Here is a 21,279-nt window from a genome sequence, read left to right on the forward strand (position 1 = left end):
AAAAAAAAAAGCCATGAATTCTATGTGCAGTATTCCCCTAGCGCTGGAGTTCTCCCGTTCTCCTTGATCGGTAAACTTGGTCTTGGCTGGCTGTTCGTGCTGATCTTCTGGGGGAGGGGCCTGTTGCCATGGTTCCCAAATGTCTTTGCTGGAGGCGGAATTGCCACGCCCTTGCCAGTCTGGTCTAAGTAATCTGCTCCGGGGTTGCTCTCGGGAGCTTTTGTTCCCTGCAAGCCTTCTGTACAGCTTTGGAGGACAAGAATGAAAATGGCAGCCTCCCAGTCTCTGCTGGAGGAGCGGAGAACTCGGGGCCCTGCTCCTCAGTGCGCCCCCAGAGAAAGGCAGTCAGTCACTCCCCTCTCCCTGGTCTCCGGCCGCACTCCATGCTCACCCGGCCCGCGACAGAGCGTTCCTATCTCTGGCACCCGGCCCGCGTGAACTCTCCAAACCCAGCAGATCCCTGCGGTGCGCTCCCGTGCCGCTTCCCCCCCGGGGAGGGAGGGGCGTCTCCCCGGATCTGCTGCTTGTTGGGTCCTTGCTGGAGGAGCAGTGGCCTGACTGTCACCCATCACATTTTATGGCAACCCTGAGCTGAGAGCTTGCTCCTCAGCTCTGTCTCTGCAGCTTCCCGCTCCGACACCTGGGAGCTCCGCTGATCTCTGGCACCTCCGGTCTTTCTGTGACCCTGAGGGTCCTGAGACCACACTGTCCCGCGAGGGTTCCACCCCCAGCTTAGCCACTGAAGCGACATCCCTCCATGGAGCCTACTTCTGAAAGTTCCGATTTTGTGCTAGAGGCTCTATCACTTGCCAGAAGCGGCCGATGGAGGCCCCCTCCTCCGCCATCTGTCCTCTCGCATATCGCCTCGGATTCACTTCTCCACTGGGCCTACTTTCCAGAGAGTGGTCGCTTTTCTGTTCAGAGAGTTGCTGCTATTCTTTTCTTCGATCTCCTCTTGGGTTCATAGGTGTTCAGAATGGTTTGATCCCTATTCAGCGGAATTCCTGAGACCAGACGAAATCCAGGTCTCCTACTCCTCCGCCAACTTGCTCCGCCCCTCCTGTTCTACATCATTTGAACTCTGTAATTTTTTTCCCTTTTCCTCTAAAGAAGTTATAGCTAAGTAAGATAATACTTTGAGAGGCTTTGAAAGTACAAAATTCCAGAACTCAGAATTAAGATGTAGCATAAACATCAAAAGAAGTGAAAACACAGACCTAAATTTTGTTTGCAGTTTTTCATTTGTTTTTGGGCAGTAGGTGAAATTATACTGTGAAGTTTTCCATTAACCTTTGAGTGGGTGTGTATGTGTTTTTCTTTAGAAATTTCTACACCCAGACCGTCTTCTCCAAGTGGATTACCTGAAGAAGATAGTGTTTTATTTAACAAACTGACCTACTTAGGATGTATGAAGGTTTCTTCCCCACGTAATGAAGTGGAGGCTCTACGGGCAATGGCAACTATGAAATCTTCCAGTCAGCATCCCTTTCCTGTTACTCTGTATGTGCCAAATGTTCCAGAAGGTTCTGTGAGGTAAGCTCTAGTCTTTTTTTATTTCCCCTAGACATGTATGAAATTTTTTGCATGGTGGTGATGATGTTATATCATAAATGAGGCCTAGGACTTACTGTGAATTCACTTTTACTCTATAGACATGAAAAATACACATGTTTAGGCTTAGACCGTGTTCCTTATTTATGAGATCCCTTTACAAAATTATGCTTAGAATATTATAAATGGAAATAGAACTTTAAACATACCTATAATTTGTGTTTCTTTGGAAGGAACATAAAAACCTGCCTTCGCCTTGTCATATAACTGTGGTTCAAGAACTAGAGTGAGGGGTGCCTGGGTGATCAATCTAGGGCTTAGGATTTACATAGGGAAAGTCAGAGAGTTATTTACTCCTAAATGCCACAAACTCCTTTTAACTTCTATTGTTTAACTTTGGAACCACTCTGACCTTTGTTGTTTTGGGTAAGAGACATCTTGGTCGAACAATGACCTAGGTCTTAGATAAACTTATAGGTGCTGTTGTAAATAGAAATGAATGCCATAGCAGAACAAGGCTAGCAATTGGGGATGGGTGACATAGATCTTACCAGGTAATGTATACTTGCCTTTGGGAGTAAATGAATTGCATCATAGATACAAAAATTAAGTAATTGTTAAAAGAAGTTGAAGAATTTGTGTGTGTGTATGTGTATAAATATGTATATATGTACATATATACACACATATACGTGTATATACAAACATAGCAAAATATTTTAATACATTATAACCAGTTTTTGTGGTTTTAAGATAATTATGTATATATGTCATTAGTATAATAGAACTGTTTGCTTTTGTTCTTTGATAGTTAATATTTTGTCTTATTTTTTATCACTTTTCTGTAGAATTATAGACCAATCCAACAATGTGGAGTTAGCTTCTTTTCCGATCTATAAGGTGTTATTCTGTGCACGTGGACATGATGGGACAACAGAGAGCAATTGCTTTGCATTTACAGAGAGTTCCCATGGTTCAGAAGAATTTCAGATACATGTTTTCTCTTGTGAAATTAAAGAGGCTGTAAGTATAATATATTGTAGCAATTTGCTATCAAGATGAATTAGGGTAATATTTTTGAACCCTGGTCTCACTGTTGTATAAATTATTATGTATCACTATATACTCTATTACATAAATTTGGAGATTTCTAAAGAGAGAGTTAATATTTAATGGTATGGAACTAAATGTGGAAAACTAAATCTGATAACTGTGCATTGAAGTATCATAGGTAGGGCACTCTCAGCTAAACAGATGTAACAGAAAAATCCTACTTGATGAACTCTCCTCCTACCCTACCATGGTAGTAATTGCTCAGGCTTAGAAGGACCTCTTTTGTTATTTTTCCCAAGTTGATTTGTCCATGTGACTTTTTTAAAAGCATCTATAACAAAACATGTTTTCTGCTGGACTGATGGTTGCATATTGCTTTCATGTAGGTATTGGACTAAGATTGCTTCATTGAAATCTGTGGTTTTCACTGATTATTTGTTATGTTCATTCCCTCAGAGGATGACTTTTGCTCTATGGAACTGGCCTAATTAAAAATACAAATCTCGGGGTGCCTGGGGGGCTCAGTCAGTTAAGTGTTGATCTTCAGCTCAGGTCGCGATCCCAGGGTCCTGAGATCGAGCCCCAGGTCAGGCTCCCTGCTCAGCGGGGATCCTGCTTCTCTCCTGCTCTCCCTGCTTATGCGTGCATACTTTTTCTCTCTCTCTGTCAAATAAATAAATAAAATCTTTTAAAAAAATACAAATCTCACCTGTAGCATGGATATCAACTTGTATTTTTTTGAAGATGCTAGTTATGTTCCTCTTAGTAATTACTAACTGGTTTATTCTGAGCCTGGAGAAGTGGTTGTTAAATACATGGAGAAATTGCCTTTTCTGTATTTGTTGGATTCTCCCCAAATTAAAAATAGATTGCACTTTAAAAAAAAAATTCCAGTGTAGTTGGGGTGCCTGGCTGGCTCAGTCTGTAGAATGTACAGCTCTTGACCTCAGGGTTGTGAGTTTGAGCCCCACGTTTGGTTTAGAGATTACTTAAATAAATACAAAAACTTAAAAAAATTCCAGTATAGTTAACATGCAGCATTATATTAGTTTCAAGTGTAATTAGGTTGTACTTTTATTTATTTTTTTTAAAAGATTTTATTTATTTATTTATTTATTTGACAGAGAGAGAGAGACAGTGAGAGAGAGAACACAAGCAGGGGGAGTGGGAAAGGGAGAAGCAGGCTTCCCACCGAGCAGGGAGCCTGATGCGGGGCTCGATCCTAGGACCCTGGGATCATGACCTGAGCCAAAGGCAGACGCTTAACAACTGAGCCACCCAGGTGCCCCTAGGTTGTACTTTTAGAACTTTAGCACTTACAACCATTTTAAAGGCATTAATAAATTTGCTTGGATGGGCAAAGCTAAGGTGTGTTTGCTTTTGGAAATATAATTTGTCAGCAGGAAATGCTAAAAACAGCTGTTCTATTTTCTGTTTACCATGAAACATAAACCATTGTATTAACAGGACTTCTAAGAGTTTATTTCTGGCCACAACATGGGAACTCAGAGAAATGTATATTTCTGTGTGTTTGATACTAAGTGCGAATGATAGGTCAATTCTTTTGCCCTGGTGACTAATTTTATTTATACTAAAATGAACATGCATAGGCACACATACTTTAGATTGTAGCCATATGAGCCAGAACCCACGTCTGTATAAGAAGTTCAAGTTAGTTTTTTTTTGTTTTTAAAAAATACATCTGAATCTGTTTCATGCCAGCATTTCTATATTTATGTATATACTGTGTGGTCAAAGGTGTGATAGGAGAGTGAATGAGTACAAGTGTGCCTGGCACTTAGGAGGCAGTGAATATAAATAATGTTGAAAGAGTATCTGTGTGTTTGTGAATGAAGGGGTCTATTTCTGATCCTTACAACTCCACTACAGAAGTGAGGAAGCAGAGGGTAGAGTCCTGGCATTTCCTGTTGGCAGCATTTAACACACCTGTGTGGTTTCTGGGTAATTGGCGCTTAACAACAATGAACTTTGAAGGAAGGAAGGAACTTTGAAGGAAATGAACTTTGAAGACTTGGAGAACCTCCTGCTTGGAGAGGTAGAAACACTGCTGCAGAAGGAAATGGAAAGGGGACCTGGCTTGCAAGCATTTTTCATAATTATGACGGTATGAAACTCTTTTTGGATTATAGCATCCTCTTATTTATGGGTGAGGGAACTGTGTGTCATTTTTGAGAGCTCTAATAGTGGGTAAGCAGTGGACAAAGCTGTGGGGGAATTCTCAGCCTGACCATTTTGGATATGGTCTTAAATAGTATTAATTGTATTTCTAGAATGGATATTTGGTATATTGAAGGTTCTGAGAAAGTGATGTCCGTGTATTTAATTTTTTTTAGAGTACATTTTTGGAAGTGTTCCATTATGGGGCATTGGTGGCAAAATTCATTATTTGAAGGAGAAATACATGACATTTGTCATTAAACTTTATTATGAGAGATATTTATAAATGAAAAAAATAACCAGTATAAATGTAGACCTTATGCCAGGCACTGTGCTAAGCATTTTCTTGACATTCATAAAATCTCCATGATATAGATAGTATTTACTTTGATTAGTGATCTCATATGCCTGGAGCAGTTCTAGTTTATATCTGTTGTCCAGGTATATTATTTGTAGCACTCCATCTTATTCTCAAAAGGTTTCTGATTTGGCTGATAAATTGTATGGTTACCCTTTGTTTATCCCAAGGCTAAGAGAATATACAATAGAGCTAGGTTTCAAATGGAAGTCTCTGACTCTGAATACTCATATAATTTTCAGTAACAACTTTCTTGTTGCTTAAATATTATAAATAGCAAATATGGATTTTTTCATTATGTTTTATAAAGCCATTTATCGTTCATATAGTTTACATTCTACCCACCTTTGGGTTTTACCCGTGCCTTATACAGAGAATGTCCATCTTCCTCTTTCCCCTCAAAAAATAATGACCCATTTTAATTAATCTGAAGTCTTTAGTTGCATTTACTGGTTGTCTCATTATCTGGTTCCTAGGTTTCTTGTTCTGTGGTGAAGGCACAGCTTTAGTCCTTAGTTTTTGGGTCCCTCTTGATGGGCACAAACAATTGGCAAAAATAGTTCAGGAGCAGGTAACAGACATTCTTATTGTCTAAATATGTGCTGTGCAGCGATGTTACTAACTTACTTGTTTTCTGTTGTTTGCAGAGTCCCTGGATGAGATCTGAAGAAGTTTGTCTGTTAAAAGCAAGAAGACATCATAACTTCTCAAGCAGGAGTAGCAGCATGGCTGCCACGACCCACTGTCACTGTCGTACTCTTATTTCACCCTAAAATCCCACAAGAAGCAGGCACTGGTAGTGTTAGGGGGATGCCAGTGAAGGTCATAGCTCTGTGGGACCTGGCATAAGGATTAGGTGTTCCCACAGAAGGGTTAGGATACATTTAACTTGATAGACCCTGGAGGTTCATCTGTAGGGCTCTGCTGGAGTGGATCTTGATTACCTATGGCAAGAGTCGGGGATTCAACCCAAGGTTTCTTGATACTGATGATTTTGTTCAGGGAAAGTGATGTACTGTTTCTGCTGAAGAATTGCAGCCAAAACAAAATATCCAAAAGCATAGTGAAAAAAGCCAGGGAGACATATAACCTTGTTGCATCTTTATGGATACATTGTACAAAACTGTTTGTAAAGATATTTTTAAAAGGCTTAATTGACTCCCTTTCAGAATTTATTAAGTCAGTGTAACTAGTTTCCTCAAAACAGATTTGATGTTGTTTGCATATTTTAACATACTTATCCATTACTAGCAATTCTCAGTGTTACATTTTAGAAGCATGGTTATTATCTGGTGTTAAAGGAGTTCAGAGGTATTTCATGGTAAATATCAAGGATATCATTTGTAAGATCTTCATTCTTAATGCACTGTTTTTTTGGGGAGGGAAGGGGGATTGCTGAAATGTTACTGTAAGAGAAACCTTATTCCTTGTATGGGAAAATATTATTTCTAAACATATTTATTGAGATGGCATTTTAGCAAAACACCTTATTTTAGAAATTGATTCTGAAGTTATGTTGCTAGTGTTTTCCATAAATAAATTTATTTTTATAATTTTTTAGAAGTTTCTTATATGAGGGGTGCCTGGGTGGCTCAGTTGGTTAAGTGCCTGACTCTTGATTTTGGCTCAGGTCATGATCTCAGGGTCCTGAGATGGAACCTCCTGTGGGGCTCTGCGCTCAGCAGGGAGTCTGCTTGAGTTTCTCTCCCTCTGCCCCACCCCCTGTCACTTGCATGGTCTCTTTCTCTCTCTCTCAAATAAATACACCTTAAAAAAAAATTTCTTGTATGATATGCTTCTTATTTTAGTTCCTTTCAGTGAGTAATATATTTGAATAATTTGTTTCTAAAACTTTACACATTATCTTTCAGGATGAGCTTTATAGAATGATTTTTCTACATCTATTTCTTGGGTGAACATTTTCTTGATACCTGGTATTTTAAGAGTCAGTTATCTTTCACCAATATTAACAAAAAGGCTTTATCTTGGAAAAGTTCGCTATGTCATTTATTTTAAGTAAGACCTTTTTGTTTAATAGCATTTTTCTGGAGTATTTACGTGTAATACATATTTGAGAATTTGGAAAATACTGAAATAAAGAAGAAAATAGAAGTTACTTAAAATTTCACGAGTTAAGGTTTTGGTGTATCTCCTTTCCACATATATACATGTGCTCTCCTTCTATCTCTCATAATAAACAACCCCAACAGATACTTTTGTGTTTAATTAGTAGTTTCTATAGGTATAGCCTTCTGGGGAAAATTGTACTGTATTATTTGTCAGTAAAGCTTCCTCAAAGAATATGCCTATTCTAGATTATTTGTATGTGTGTGTGAGTGCACGCGTGTGTGCGTGACATGTATAGAAATGTTTGCCATAGTGTTTGTTTTTAATATTCTTTTCATGGTGTAATTGTTTACCCAATTTGTTTCAATAACTGTAGACATTGATAATCATTGTTCCTGAAGATACCCTACCTTACCAATCCTTGGGTCACCATTCCAGCTATTCACAGATTCTAGAAATTCACAAATGATTTTATCCTTGTTGTTGGGAGTAGCAGCTGTAAGACACGGTGAGGATTAAATGCAGTTTGATTGCTGTTAATGTACTGTTGCGTCCTGCCTCCAAAAAGAGAAAAGTGTATTCTGATTCCTACCCCCCCCCCCCGCCCTCATCATTCTCAACTACTCTGGCTCAGCCCCATATACTTAAAAACCTTTTTAAAGAGAAATTGCTGAGCCTTGCTGTCTACTTTAAAATTTGTCAAACTCCTTGACTTTTTTGGCGTGGCCTGATGTGGCAGGCTTGCTGCTAGCTCTCACTTAAAGAAAATGAAATAGTTAGAAGAACATATGGGAGAGGAGAAGAAAGAATAAATATGGCTGGGGTTTGACTCTACTAATGTATCAGTACTTATCTACAGGTATTCCTCTATATTCACATATAATATTTTCTTAAAAATATGCTCAAGTTCAATGTGTAAAAAGTAAACAATAGACTTCACATTTTATTTGATGTTAGGAGGTGGGGAGTGCTCAACTAAAAGTAGTTTAAGTTTCCTATTTACACTTTACCTTGAGTCATACCCTTCAGTGACTTATTTCTAGTGTGTTCTTTGCTTCTGTTTTCTTCTCTAACACTTAAATTTTTTAGCTAAATCAAATAAGTATCCATTTGAGGCTAAGTATTTCTGCTTTTGGCTTACCTAATGATTCCTTCTTACTTACCCGAAGCACATTAAACTTACATGTGCTGGAATGTAAGCACCATGTTCACTGCTTACATCCCTAGCACCTAGAATAATACTAAGTATACAGAGGGCACTCAAAAAATATTTATTAAATGAATGTGTGAATTCATCATCTTAATTGTGTAAGATTTGAGGCCTGAGGATTATATCAGTCCTTTGTTGCTTTTGTTGTTTTTACTCATTTACATAAAATTATAATTGGGTAACATTAAAATATATTTTTTTAAAGATTTTATTTATTTGACAGACACAGCGAGAAAGGGAACACAAGCAGGGGGAGTGGGAGAGGGAGAAGCAGGCTTCCCATGGAGCAGGGAGCCCGATGGAGGGCTCGATCCCAGGACCCCGGGATCATGACCTGAGCTGAAGGCAGATGCTTAACGACTGAACCACCCAGGCGCCCCACGTTAAAATATTTTAAAAAATTTTATAAGCACTGTGGTACAAATATGCTTCTGCTAGATGTGAACTTCAGGCTGGCAGGCAGCGTTCTTACACAGTTAAAAGTGTGTAAGTCAGTTAAACTTAATTTGGCAATGGAAAGGCAGTTTAGGGTAATCATTGATTAATAGATGTAAGTGTGGCTATGGGAAGCTTGAGGACCACTTATTTTTGAATGTGATAGACTGTATATGAGAAAAGGCAGAATATATAAACATCACAAAAACAGAAAAATGAAAGACCCCATGCTTTAAGAAATTCTATTGTTGTAAGTGGACATTTCAAGCAAATGACAAAATATTATAGTCTGAAACACATAATTCAGCGAATAATTTGAATTCACTTTATCTACAGGGAAGGATTTGTTCATATTTAGAGGAGTCTCTTGTATCTCCCAGTGTGAGAATATGTATGACCTTTGTTAAACTCTTACTTCACCTTGGTTTCATTGTTCAACCCATGGGTGGCCTGAGAAATTTGGAAGTTCTTTTGTGCTTCAAGCTTACAATTTTGAGATGGTGTGATGCTTCATTTGGAGCCAAGGAAGAGAATAACTTCTAAAAGAGTGGGGGATCTAGAGTCCTTTTTAGGGAAAGAGTATAAGCCATCGACATATATATTATTCTGGTAGTCACCAGGTTGGCTTAGCACTAATAAACAGATCACTTCAGCTGGGAATCCTGCTGAATCCCCACCACAGCAACATTGAGTAACAGCAGTTGAATCTCTTTAAATCACGTTACCATGTCAACTTATTGCTACAACCAGTATTTACTTTATTCTGTGCCTCACTATCTAGCTCTCTGAAGCTGAGGGAAGTGAAAAGAGAAACTGAGAACCTAGGCTAACACCTTGTTTTGTGTGTTCATTGGGAAGAGTTAGAAGCCAGCACCATTCTGACAGTTAGGATTCATTTATGGCAATATGGTATATTCTGAGACCTAGAAACATCTATAAATAAATACACCTCCTTTAGTGAACTTCAATTAAACCTCTTTATTACCATGTTTAAATATTAGAGTTGAAAGAAGCAAACTGTATATAAAATGTATATTATGTATAATATATATAAACATAAATATATAAATACATAGATATAAGCTTATATAAATGTATGCTTAGATTATGTCTGCTAAAGTAAATTGTGACCATAGAAAGTTATAGATTCAAGAATTAGGAGAGGGGGGTATCAAAATGCAGTTAAAACCTTTGCCTAATGGTATTTCCATTTTTATTCTTTTAGGTAAGCAGAATTTTATATAGTTTCTGCACAGCATTCAAACGTTCTTCCAGACAAGTGTCTGATGTTAAAGACTCGGTTATTCCTACTCCTGACAGTGACGTGTTTACCTTCAGTGTCTCCTTGGAGGTAAAAGAAGATGATGGAAAAGGAAACTTTAGGTGAGGTTGTTTGGGAAGAATAAAAATTGGTATTGTGCCTAAAATATAGTATTGGCTAATATAAAGCTTCCAGAAGCTATACAATGTTGGTATAAAGCTTTAACATGATAAATATTTGGCAGGTGAATGAATATGTTTCATTATTCTCATGCTTTCAGATATTTTATATAAATGATTTTCTCAGTATTTAAGAATAATGATATTTATTATAGAAAAATGTAGTAAAATAATAAAAGAATAAAAAGGTATAGTTTTGTCAGTCACAACCACTTTTAATATTTGATTTATTCCCTTTGTTTATTTCTAAGGCATATTTTTATATACTTGTATATACATAATTTTTTTCTTTTAACTTTATTATGTAAGAATTTTTCCATTAAAATGTTCTTAATCAAAATCATTTTCAGTGGTATCAGTAGTGTGTTGGGTGGTTTGATCTTTAACCATTTTCTTCTCTTGTATATTTAGAAGATTATACAAGTAGATTATAGGGCACCATTATGTTCTTTAGTGATCATCTATGTGCCTTTCATTCTAACAATAATCATTAGGTAGTTATTTTGTCTGTTTTTAAATAGATAGAGACATTGAGTCTTAGATAAGTTGTTCAAGGTATTCTTTTCAGATAAAACAACCTATATTTTAGACATTTATTGTCTTATTCTTTTTTTTTTTTTTTTTAAAGATTTTATTTATTTACTTGAGAGAGAGAGAGAGAGAGAGCAGGGTCAGAGGGAGAAGCAGACTCCCCGCTGAGCGGGGAGTCCGATGTGGGACTCGATCCCGGGACTCCAGGATCATGACCTGAGCCGAAGGCAGTCGCTTAACCAACTGAGCCACCCAGGCGCCCTATTGTCTTATTCTTAAGAATAGTCAGTCTGGCCTAGGCTAAAATTGAAGTTGTCCCTGATCCATATCTCTTTGTCCATCTTTATATTTACTTGAGTATGTTACAGTTATCTCAAATTGCAGATGTTTAAAAGCAAACTCTTCTCACTTTGTTCTGCCTTGGGCTTTAGTGTGTTAAAGGCTCTTAAAACCACACAACCAGCTAAACCAGAATAGTGAGTCTTAAAAAATAATTAAATCTACATTCCTAAATTTGTTAAATTTAAAATCTAAAATTGAAATGATGTCATTTAAAGAATCTTGGTTTTAACCTTTGTTAGAGATAAAGTATAAGGCCCTTATAAATCCAATTTAAAAATTAATTAGTGACTTTGTTTTTCTGGCTATAAAATTTATAGTTAGCTGCTCTGACAAGATGAGAGTTTAGAGCACCTTAAGAATAAGGGTGTTGTCTCATTTGAACCTCAGAATAGCTTCTAACCTTGGAGTAGATTATTTTATTGTGTTATTGTACTGATAATTTCTGTTCTTTTTGCATATTTCAGTCCTGTGCCTAAGGATAGAGACAAATTTTATTTCAAATTAAAACAAGGAATAGAGAAGAAGATTGTGATTACAGTGCAGCAACTTTCTAACAAAGAATTAGCTATTGAAAGGTAAGCAGCTTGTTACTAAATGCTACCAAAAACTTGTATTGACATTGCTGTTGTGTTTCAAGAGACATACTACTGAATCTCAGCTGTATTACTCACTGTGGCTTTTCACCATACTTCAGGTTCTCCATTTAAAAATGAGAATGAGAGTCACAATGCTCTATCCACTTAAATAAGTTAGATGTACCTGGTTCATTGAAAGTCTAAATTGATGGATGAAATAAACATGAATTTCCCCCCCCAGTAATAACTGCTTCAACCCTGTTTAGTTACATCCCTTTTTCCTGCCGACCTTATTTATGTGTAGGACAAATACCTTAAATTCTCAATCATCTTTGATAATTAAAAAGTACATTTAGTTACCGGGATCTCAGGGGCTTAAAAAAAGATAGATATGTATCTTTTATGTATATAAGCACACACACACACACACACACACATATATATATACACACACGTGTATGCATTTATGTATTTATGCTAATATTTGATCATATAAAAAATCTTGTAGGACAAAAGATACTATAAACAAAGAATAACAAGTGATATTTCTGGGAAAAGTATTTGTACTGTAAAGGACAGATGAAAGGTTAATATCTATAATATACATGAATTTCTTAACAGTTCACAGAAAAAAAGGGAAAACAAGAGTATGATTCAATAAATTACAGGAAAGCTGTTCACATGGCCAACAAACATATATATATGTAAAGATGTCCCTATTCAAATACAGGGAAATGTATTTAAGGTAGCAGTAAGATAGATAACAGATTGACAGAAATAACACATAGAGCTGGTGGGGATATGGGAAAATGGTAAAGTGTGTGTGCATCCTTTTTGAAAAAATAATCTGGCAACATCTATAAAATTAAAACAAACCCACCTATAATTGGATGCATCAGTCCCATTCTAGGGACTCTGTCCTATTGAAAATAAAAGTACTACTGTGTAAGGACATAATTTTAAGGATGTTTATTACAGCCCTTTTTATAGTGGCAAAAAGCCAGAAATAAAATCAAATGCCTTTTCACTTAGCTTTAAGAAGTGGGAGCAAAGGTGGTGGTCACAAGAGAAAGAAAAGCCTCTTCATCCCGACTGCTGTAAGACTATGACCCCAATTCTATAGACTAGGATGAGGGTGGGGGCCAGTTGAGGTGCTGGCTGATGGCATTATGGCCACCTCTGTCTCTTTTATGTCTAGGAGAGGGTGACTGGCCTCCAAATATCTCTCTAGAATGTTCTTTAGAATGTCAGGAATTTGCTTTGTTCCCACCCTTGGGTTTTACTACTCGTATCCAGATAACAGGAAAAAATGCTGCTATATAATTCTGTCTTATAATTATAGTCGTTATCTTTTTTCCTTTCTTAGTGGTATAAAAAATAATTGTGAGTTCTAAAATTCATGAAAAATAGCTTAAGATTAAAGGTATTGTTGATTTTGAATATTTTAGTCCTGAAAGAATGATGATGAGAATTTTTGTTGTTGTTAGCAGTAGGTATAGCGATGTTTTAATGTTTTTATTTGGAAGTAGGCAATTTTCACACTTAGAGACGAGGTAAAAAAAGAAAATGGTACAGAGAATACCTGTGTACTCTACTCCAAATAACCTGTTGGGAACACTTTACCCCACTTGCTTTGCACCCACTTTCTCAGTCTCTCTCTCTTCTAGCTCTCAGTCTTTCACTACCTACCTACTTACCTACCTGCATAGACACACCCACAAAATCATTTTTCTGAATGATTTAAGTTACATACGTCATGGCCTTTTATTCCTATATACTTTCTTAGGAAATACGTATTTCCTAAAAATAAGGATAGGGATATCTCTTATATAAGCACATTATATGTAGCAACTTCTGTAAATTTAGCAAGCATACAATACTTTTTGTCTAACCTGTGATTTGTCTCCAATTTTGTCAGTTAACCCAGTAGCATCCTTTCCTTCTCCAGTTCAGGGTTCAGACTAGGGTCGGATATTGCATTTAGTTGCCATAGGTTTTTGGCTTTCTTTAATCTGGAAACACTGCTACAGCCTTTCTCTGTCTCTTATGACATGGATGTTTTTGAAGAATCCACCCATTTTCCCTCTTTTTAATGTAGCGTTGCTAATTTGGGGTTTATCTAATGCTAGTGTGTGATCAGATCCAGGTTATTTATTGCTGCATAGGTGATGTTTCCTTCACAGTGCATCACATTTGGAGGTGCCTGATAACCATCTGTCCCTCACTGGTGATGTTCATTTTGATTGCCAAAATTTGATTGTCAAAATGTCTGATTTCTCCCTGTAATTCCTTTTTTTTTTCCTCCCTTGCAACCAGTAAGCAGTCTGTGGGGGAGATACATGAAAATATCCTGCTTCTCATCAAAATTTTCTTCTTGAGTTAGCATTCATTCATGATTCTTATTCTTGTCTGATCCAATCTTTACTGTGAGGAATGCAAAATTACATTTTTCCCTCTCCTGTACTTTCTTTAGATTTGGCAGTCAGCCCTTGGCATTCTGATGTAAGCCAAAGATCTCCCTTCTTTTCCACTTACCTATTTGTTATTGATATAGACTCCTGAATTTCTTTCCTCCCCACTACAGTACTTTATAATTCACTACAGAACTTAATTATTTGGTGTCCAAATTGTCCAGAATTTGCCACTGGGAGTCCCTTCACATCCTATATCCATAAGATATGCCCCCAGAACTTCCTTTCTGGCATAACAAAAGGCAGTTTTCTATTAAATACGTCGGGTTGTAACAAAAGCAAAGAAGTATTAGGTGTTGAGTAATTTAACTCTTAATAATGATTGAAAAATTTTGGAGTTTTATGATTAGTGGTATATTATGTCTCTGTTATAGAGGCTTATGCTATGCTTGTATACGAGGCAATCCTTCCTTTTCCTAATGAGAAGCTCCAACTTTGGTCAACCTGAAACCTTGATGAATATGGGTAAAATAGTTGAAGGCCTACTTATAATGTTTTCTTCATTAGCTTGAACATTTACACATGCATTCTAAATATATTACACAAAATAATAACTTAGAAATGGGGCTTTTTGCACACTCTCATATTCAAAAGCCAACCTCATTCAGACTCAATAATCTTTTTCATGCTACTTTCTGAATAATTTTAAGGCATGTTCCCAGAGCTCATTATCTCAACTTCTGCTTAAGTATCTGAGATAAAGCACTTTTTTGACCAGTGTATATTGCTATCGTTAGCAATTTTACCTAAGCCATAGGTGCCTATTTGTATAGCATTAGGATTATTTTAAAAAATTCATTCTATATATAACCACTTATTGTATTGCTTTTATTTTAATATAATTAATGTTGATGTAGTTACTAACAACTCTGTGTTCATATATCCAGCAGTAATTACTAAACCCATGCTAAGTTTCTTTGCCCACTTTTTTTTTAACATGTTTTTTTCTACACTTGATCTTAGCCAAAAGGCCGAGAAGCGATTTTAACATGTTTTTTTCTGATAACCTCTATAAATATCCAAACTAAACTTGACAGATTGCTTCAGGCTAAGGGTTCTTCCACAAACAGTACTTCGTTCAGCATAACAGACAGAATTTCCTGTGATATGGGAAATTTTGTAAATACTCGGATTTGTCTTTTTTGAAAAAAGAAACTTGCCTTTTATTAGCTTATACGTGGTATTTAAGGTGTTTAAAATTGTAAAATGTAAATGGTGAAATTTAAGGTAATCCACTAGGTGGCAGTCTTATCAAGAGAATTCTTAACACCTCTGCATCTTGAACATTGCTGCTGGCAAAGACATCGGTGTGAAAAAAACCCCAAATTACATAATTTTGGCTTATCTTGTTGGAAAGAGAAAATGACTTATTTTCAAAAACAACTTTTCATTACGTAAAATTTCCAACATATGAAAAAGTAGAAAATAACATATTGAACCTCAGTGTACCCATCAATGCTAATTTTCAATGTTTGGGCTTTTTTCAAAAAATATTTTTATTTTAAAAGAATCCATTTCTCTGTGTATTCAGGGGTTCAAGCCTCCTTCGTATATAGATATTTAACAAATCATACTGAGATTTTCTGTTTTGACTTCTTTGAAGGCAAATACCTATCTCAGAGTCTCCAGTATCTAGCACAATGCTAGCAGCACAGAACTTTGTAGTTAGCTACTTAATACTTACTTAGCACTTCTGTGCTGGACACTGTTCTAGAGGTGTAGGTACTACCGTCTTCATTGTACACTTGAAGAAACACTTGAAGAAACTAGGCACAGAGAGGTTCAGTAACTTGCCCAGGTCATACAATTAATATTTGAACTGAGTCCATCTGGTATCAGAATACATGTTCTTACTCTCTACTGCCTCTTTAAAAACTTGTTGAAAAATGAATAAAAAAGTATATAAAAATTTTATATTTGGGTTTGGTATTGACCAAACTCATTGTAATAGTAATAGAACACTGCACCTGATAAACTCCTACCTTGTTTAGAGAACATGTGAAGACTGCCTTCATATCTTGAAAATTTCTAATAGTCTTTTTCTTTTTTGTCAGTGATCCATGTTAGATTTTACATTGAGCTTTATTTAGGAACTGGACAGAAGAGAGAAAATAGTAACAGCCAACATTTATTGAACACTTACTGTGATGGTCATGCTACAATTGTCATAACAACATGTGAGGAAGGCTTTACAATTTTTACCCCATTTTTGCAGATCATGAAATAGGCTAAGGAGCTTATGTAACCTGGGTCACTTGGCCAGAAACTGGTAGAGCCAGGTTTTAAACCAAAGCCGTCTGGTTCCTGAGTGTGTACTCTTTAAGACTGTATCCGACTAAATCCTGATTGTCCACTAAGTTTAAAATTAAGCCAGTTAGGAAATAAATGAATTGGTATTGTCGTATTTCAAGCAGAATTTTAAAATGAGAATATAGATGTTGGGGTATCCAGATGACAGCTCAGAGACTTCGAACTCAGGGGCACCATGTCCTGGGAAAAAAGCTGACTGATTTGTAGAAGAGAAGACCAACAATAACAGCTGAAAGGAGGCAGCAAGATGATTGTCATCTGAGATGTGTGAGAAGAGCAAGACCTAAACCTAATTATTGTGAGCCCCAGTTAAAATGTGAAAGTGTGAGGATTTGGTCAGGTCAAGTTCTTCTGGTGTTTCCAGAGCAGAAATGGCAATCATCTCTGTGCCTGACCAGTTGACATTTCTGTGGTTTTTGGTATCATCACATTTAGAAATATTGCAAAAAAATTTCTTGCAAACTACGGAATTGATACGGATTTTTAAAGCTTTATGTAATGTTTAAAATACACTATTACTAGCACTGTTACATCACACCCACTTCAATGCTTTAGATGGATTGTTGATTAGGCTTCACACTTGAGAAGTGAGGGAGAAGTTTTTCAGTTTTTGCTGTATTAATTTTCTGACTAGTATTTTGTAATAAAATGATTCAGGACAATAGTACAATATATACTTAGCAAATGGGCCTCTGTAAAATTCCCTGACAAGAAGTGGTGTTTTGATGATGGTAATTTCAGGCCTTGTGGAAGGTTAGTTGGGAAGAGATTTTTGGCTTCCGTGTTGATGTCTGTCAAATCACTCTGTTCCCAGGGATCTGCCCTGATGCTTGCTCTGTGAATCAAAATGAAATATTGATAGAGCAAGCAGAGTACAATTATTAGATTTGTCATAAGCGTATAACTCTGTTTGTACTGAGTAACACGGGCCACACTGTGAGAAAGAAAGGATTTCCACGAATCACTTTGATCCTAATTTTGGGGAATACAACCATTACATATACTTAAAAAAAAATACATAACATGTCATTATGGAAGGTAAATGATCATTTGTGGAATGATTCAGAGATGTGCTTATTTTGGTAGTATATTCAGCTTCACTTCTCAATTTGTGCTTGCTGGCTTACAGCAAAAACCATATAATGAGAGATTGAAGTGTTAGGTGCCATACTTGCTAGCAATAGTGATTGACAGGTACCTTTCCTTGTGTTATTTTCTTGAGGAAAAGATTTCCAAGCTAAGGAGTACTGAAAATAAAAACCACCTGGGGCTCTTTTCTCCCAGAACAATTTTCTAATATGGTTTGATATCACTAGAGTAGGGGAATGGTAGAACTTCTGTTTATTATTTTTGGCTGATCTAATTTGATGTGTGACCATTCTGAAGGTCTTTTGCTGGATTTACCTAGCATTTATTTTTACCTCACTCTAGCAAGTTATTATTTTATTTAGAAAGAAGCTCAATTCACTGACTTTAGGTTGCATAGATGTTAGTTTGATTTGCATCTTTTATTCTTTTATGGAAATTAGTGTATCTATGAAATCAAGAACTTTAGATGTACTAACAATTTTTCTTAAGGGACATCATTCTTCTCCATCCTGAAATGAGAAAAAATTAGTGGGTGACCCAAAATCTCCATAATATTTTATTTTGTTTTGTTTTATTTTATTTTTTGAGAGAGTGAGAGCATAAGTGAGCTTGAATGGGGTGGGAGAGGGGGAGAGAGAATCCCAAGCAGACCCCCACACCCAGCTTGGAGCCCAATGAGGGGCTGGATCTCATGACCCTGGGATCATGACCTGACCTGAGCTGAAATCAAGAACCAGATGCCCAACTGACTAAGCCACCCAGCTGCCCCTCGTTTGTTTTCTTTCTTCCTTTCTTTTTCTTTCATCCTCTCTCTCTCTCTTCCTTCCTTCCTTTTTTTTCTTTTTTCTTTTTCTTTCTTTCTTTCTTTCTTTCTTTCTTTCTTTCTTTCTTTCTTTCTTTCTTTCTTTCTCTTTCTTTCTTTCTTTCTTTCCTTTCTTTCCTTTCTTTCCTTTCTTTCTTTCCTTTCTTTCTTTCCTTTCTTTCTTTCTTTCTTTCTTTCTTTCTTTCTTTCTTTCTTTCTTTCTTTCTTTCTTTCTTTCCTTTCTTTCCTTTCTTTCCTTTCTTTCCTTTCTTTCCTTTCTTTCTTTCTTTCCTTTCTTTCTTTCTTTCCTTTCTTTCTTTCCTTTCTTTCCTTTCTTTCTTTCTTTCTGAGATCTTTGAGTTTTCTTTTAAGGCAATAGAAAGATAACTTTCTTTTTCCTCAGGAAACCAGGGTATACAAAAAAACCTTTCATTGTTCTCTGATACTAATTTCAAGTGACAATTTGTAAAGAACTATTGGCATTATCAGGTGAGTAATTGGAAGCTTCTGTCTATCTCACAGTCTTTGGACTGAACAGAATTTTCAATATCTTCCATTGTTGGCACCTGATAGAGGAGAGTGGCACTATAGAAGTATGTAGATAATGCTATTACTTTTTCAGCATCATGTTTTAAGAAATACTTTTAAAAAATATTGGTAATGAAAACATATTGTTTTCTGTAACATGTTTTTATAAGTTGATCTATTCTAGATGTCTTAGAGCGCATCTTTAAATGAATTTTTAAATTTGAGACAATTAGGGATTCACAGGAAGTTACAGTTATAGTACAGAGAGGCTGCATAGACATTCTCCCCAGCTTCCCCAGTGGTAACATCATACATAATTATAGTACAGTATACAAACTAGAAAATTCACATTGGTACAATCTATAGACCTCTATTAGAGGGAGCTCTTTTTGAATCCTTTTGTAAATCATACTATACTTCTATAATGTAATAATTTCTAAATTATTTTTCCAGTGGTAAGAGATTTTTACTTAGCTTTATTTAACTTAAGGTGACTAATCAAGGCAGTCATGAACAGAGAGACTATCAGGTCCTAGCTGAGGAGAGTTCCAGGTTGTTCAAATGTGGAAGTAGTTTTTTTTTTAATTGAAATATATTTTACACACAACATGATGTAGATGTAGGGCATACAATACGTCAGTTTGATGTATTTATATATTGTGATATGATTGCCCTTGTAGCAATAGTTAGCACTCTATCACATCACATAATTATTATTTTTTTCATAAGATCTCATCTCTTAGCAAGTTTTATGATACAATATTTTTGTTTATACTCACTGTGTTGTACATTAGATCTCTAGGACTTATTTACTACTAGTTGCAAGTTTGTGTCCTTAAACAGCATCTTTCCTATTCCCCCTCTCCATCCCCTGGTAACCATCATTTTACTCCCTGCTTTCATGAGTTTGGGCCTTTCAGATTCCACATATAAGTGAGATCGTACAGCATTTGTCTTTCTCGGCTTCATTTATATCACTTAACACAGTGTCCTCAAGTCCATTCCTGTTGTCACAAATGGCAGGATTTCTTTTTTTCTCATGGCTGAATAATATTCCATTGTACCCACATACCACATCTTTATCCAGTCATCCACCGACGAGCATTTAGGTTGTTTTCATATCTTGGCTATTGTGAATAATGCTGCAATAAACATGGGAGTGCATGTATCTCTATGATACCCTATTTTTATTTCCGTGGCTGTATACCCAGTAATGGAATTTTCAGAACATATGGTAGATCAATTTTTAATTTCTTGAGGAGCATCTGTATTTTTACGTAGTGGATAAACCACATTCTCAACTTACATTAGAAAATAATTTATTGGTTTAAGAAATTTAGTTTTTGTTTCCCAAGATTCTATTCATTTATTTGAGAGAGAGAGAGAGAGAGAGAGAGAGTGCACACAGGGCAGAGGGAGAAGCAGACTCCCTGCTGAGCTGGGAGCCTGATGTGGGACTCTATCCCAGGACCCTGAGATCATGACCTGAGCCAAAGGCAGACGCCCAACCGACTGAGCCACCAAGATGCCCCGAAATTTAGGGTTCTAAATAGGAGAGGTAGGGTATTTTAACTATATCCTATGCCAGTTATCAATGTATTGCCTCTTGGTTCCAAATCTACCTTTTTTTAATGTTAGTGGAGCTTTCTGTAGTTCTTTTTTGCAGCAAGCACAATATTAAATTGAGCCAGTAGAGGGTGCTAGAGAGACACTGCAGGAGGAAGGGTCTCTAGTCTGGTGTGCTGCTGTTGTTTCTTGCTCTTGCTGTGAGACGCTGGGACATCCAGTGGTAGGCTCCAGCTGTGCAGCCAGTGCACGCACTCCCTCCTCGAACTCAGAATCCTGGTCCTGGCTCAGCAAGATCTTCCTGTGGACCTGCAGACATAGTCACTGTGGGCCTCAGGCCTCACACCGTTCTTCCAGTGAGCTGACACCAGGAGCTCTGATTTCCTTTGTTGACGTGCCTGCCAGACTTGGCTGCCTGCACCTAAGTGGGTTGTTTCCTGCTTGCTTGTGGTCCAGCTTTGCCTAGGCAGTCCAGCAAACTCTGCCATCCACTGTACTGCAATCATACTTTCTCTAGTAAGGTTAGAATACCAGCTTTAGGGAGAGGATCCTCGTTCTAGGTGTGCTCTTTCTGGGTGTATTCTCCTTCAGCCTTGGGGTAGTCTTTAGAATTCTCTTTATCGTTACTCTCCTATTATAGTTAGGAGAGTAATAACTCTATAATAAACTTACCCTGTTCAAATTACTGTGTTTTCTCTCCGAATTGGACCTCGAATGACTAATTGAATGAATACCTGATAAAATCAACCAGCCCCATAGATGAAGTTTCACAT

At 36.8% G+C, this 21,279-nt stretch overlaps 1 protein-coding gene across 4 annotated transcripts in view; it reads left to right on the top strand.

Moving 5' to 3' along the window:
• The window catches only part of RABGAP1L (RAB GTPase activating protein 1 like), a 762,700-nt gene that overhangs the window by 83,516 nt on the left and 657,905 nt on the right, over window positions 1-21,279 (top strand). For all 4 annotated transcript variants that reach the window (XM_025877662.2, XM_073900045.1, XM_073900044.1 and 1 more), the window contains 4 exons: window positions 1,323-1,533; window positions 2,400-2,574; window positions 10,078-10,235; window positions 11,630-11,740. In XM_025877662.2, the coding sequence (XP_025733447.1) occupies window positions 1,323-1,533; window positions 2,400-2,574; window positions 10,078-10,235; window positions 11,630-11,740 (655 nt within the window). The remainder of the gene's footprint in view (window positions 1-1,322; window positions 1,534-2,399; window positions 2,575-10,077; window positions 10,236-11,629; window positions 11,741-21,279) is intronic.

Source organism: Callorhinus ursinus, unplaced genomic scaffold (genome assembly GCF_003265705.2).
Source record: "Callorhinus ursinus isolate GAN/ISIS: 27379988/994484 unplaced genomic scaffold, GSC_fseal_2.0 scaffold13, whole genome shotgun sequence".
Taxonomy (NCBI): domain Eukaryota; kingdom Metazoa; phylum Chordata; class Mammalia; order Carnivora; family Otariidae; genus Callorhinus; species Callorhinus ursinus.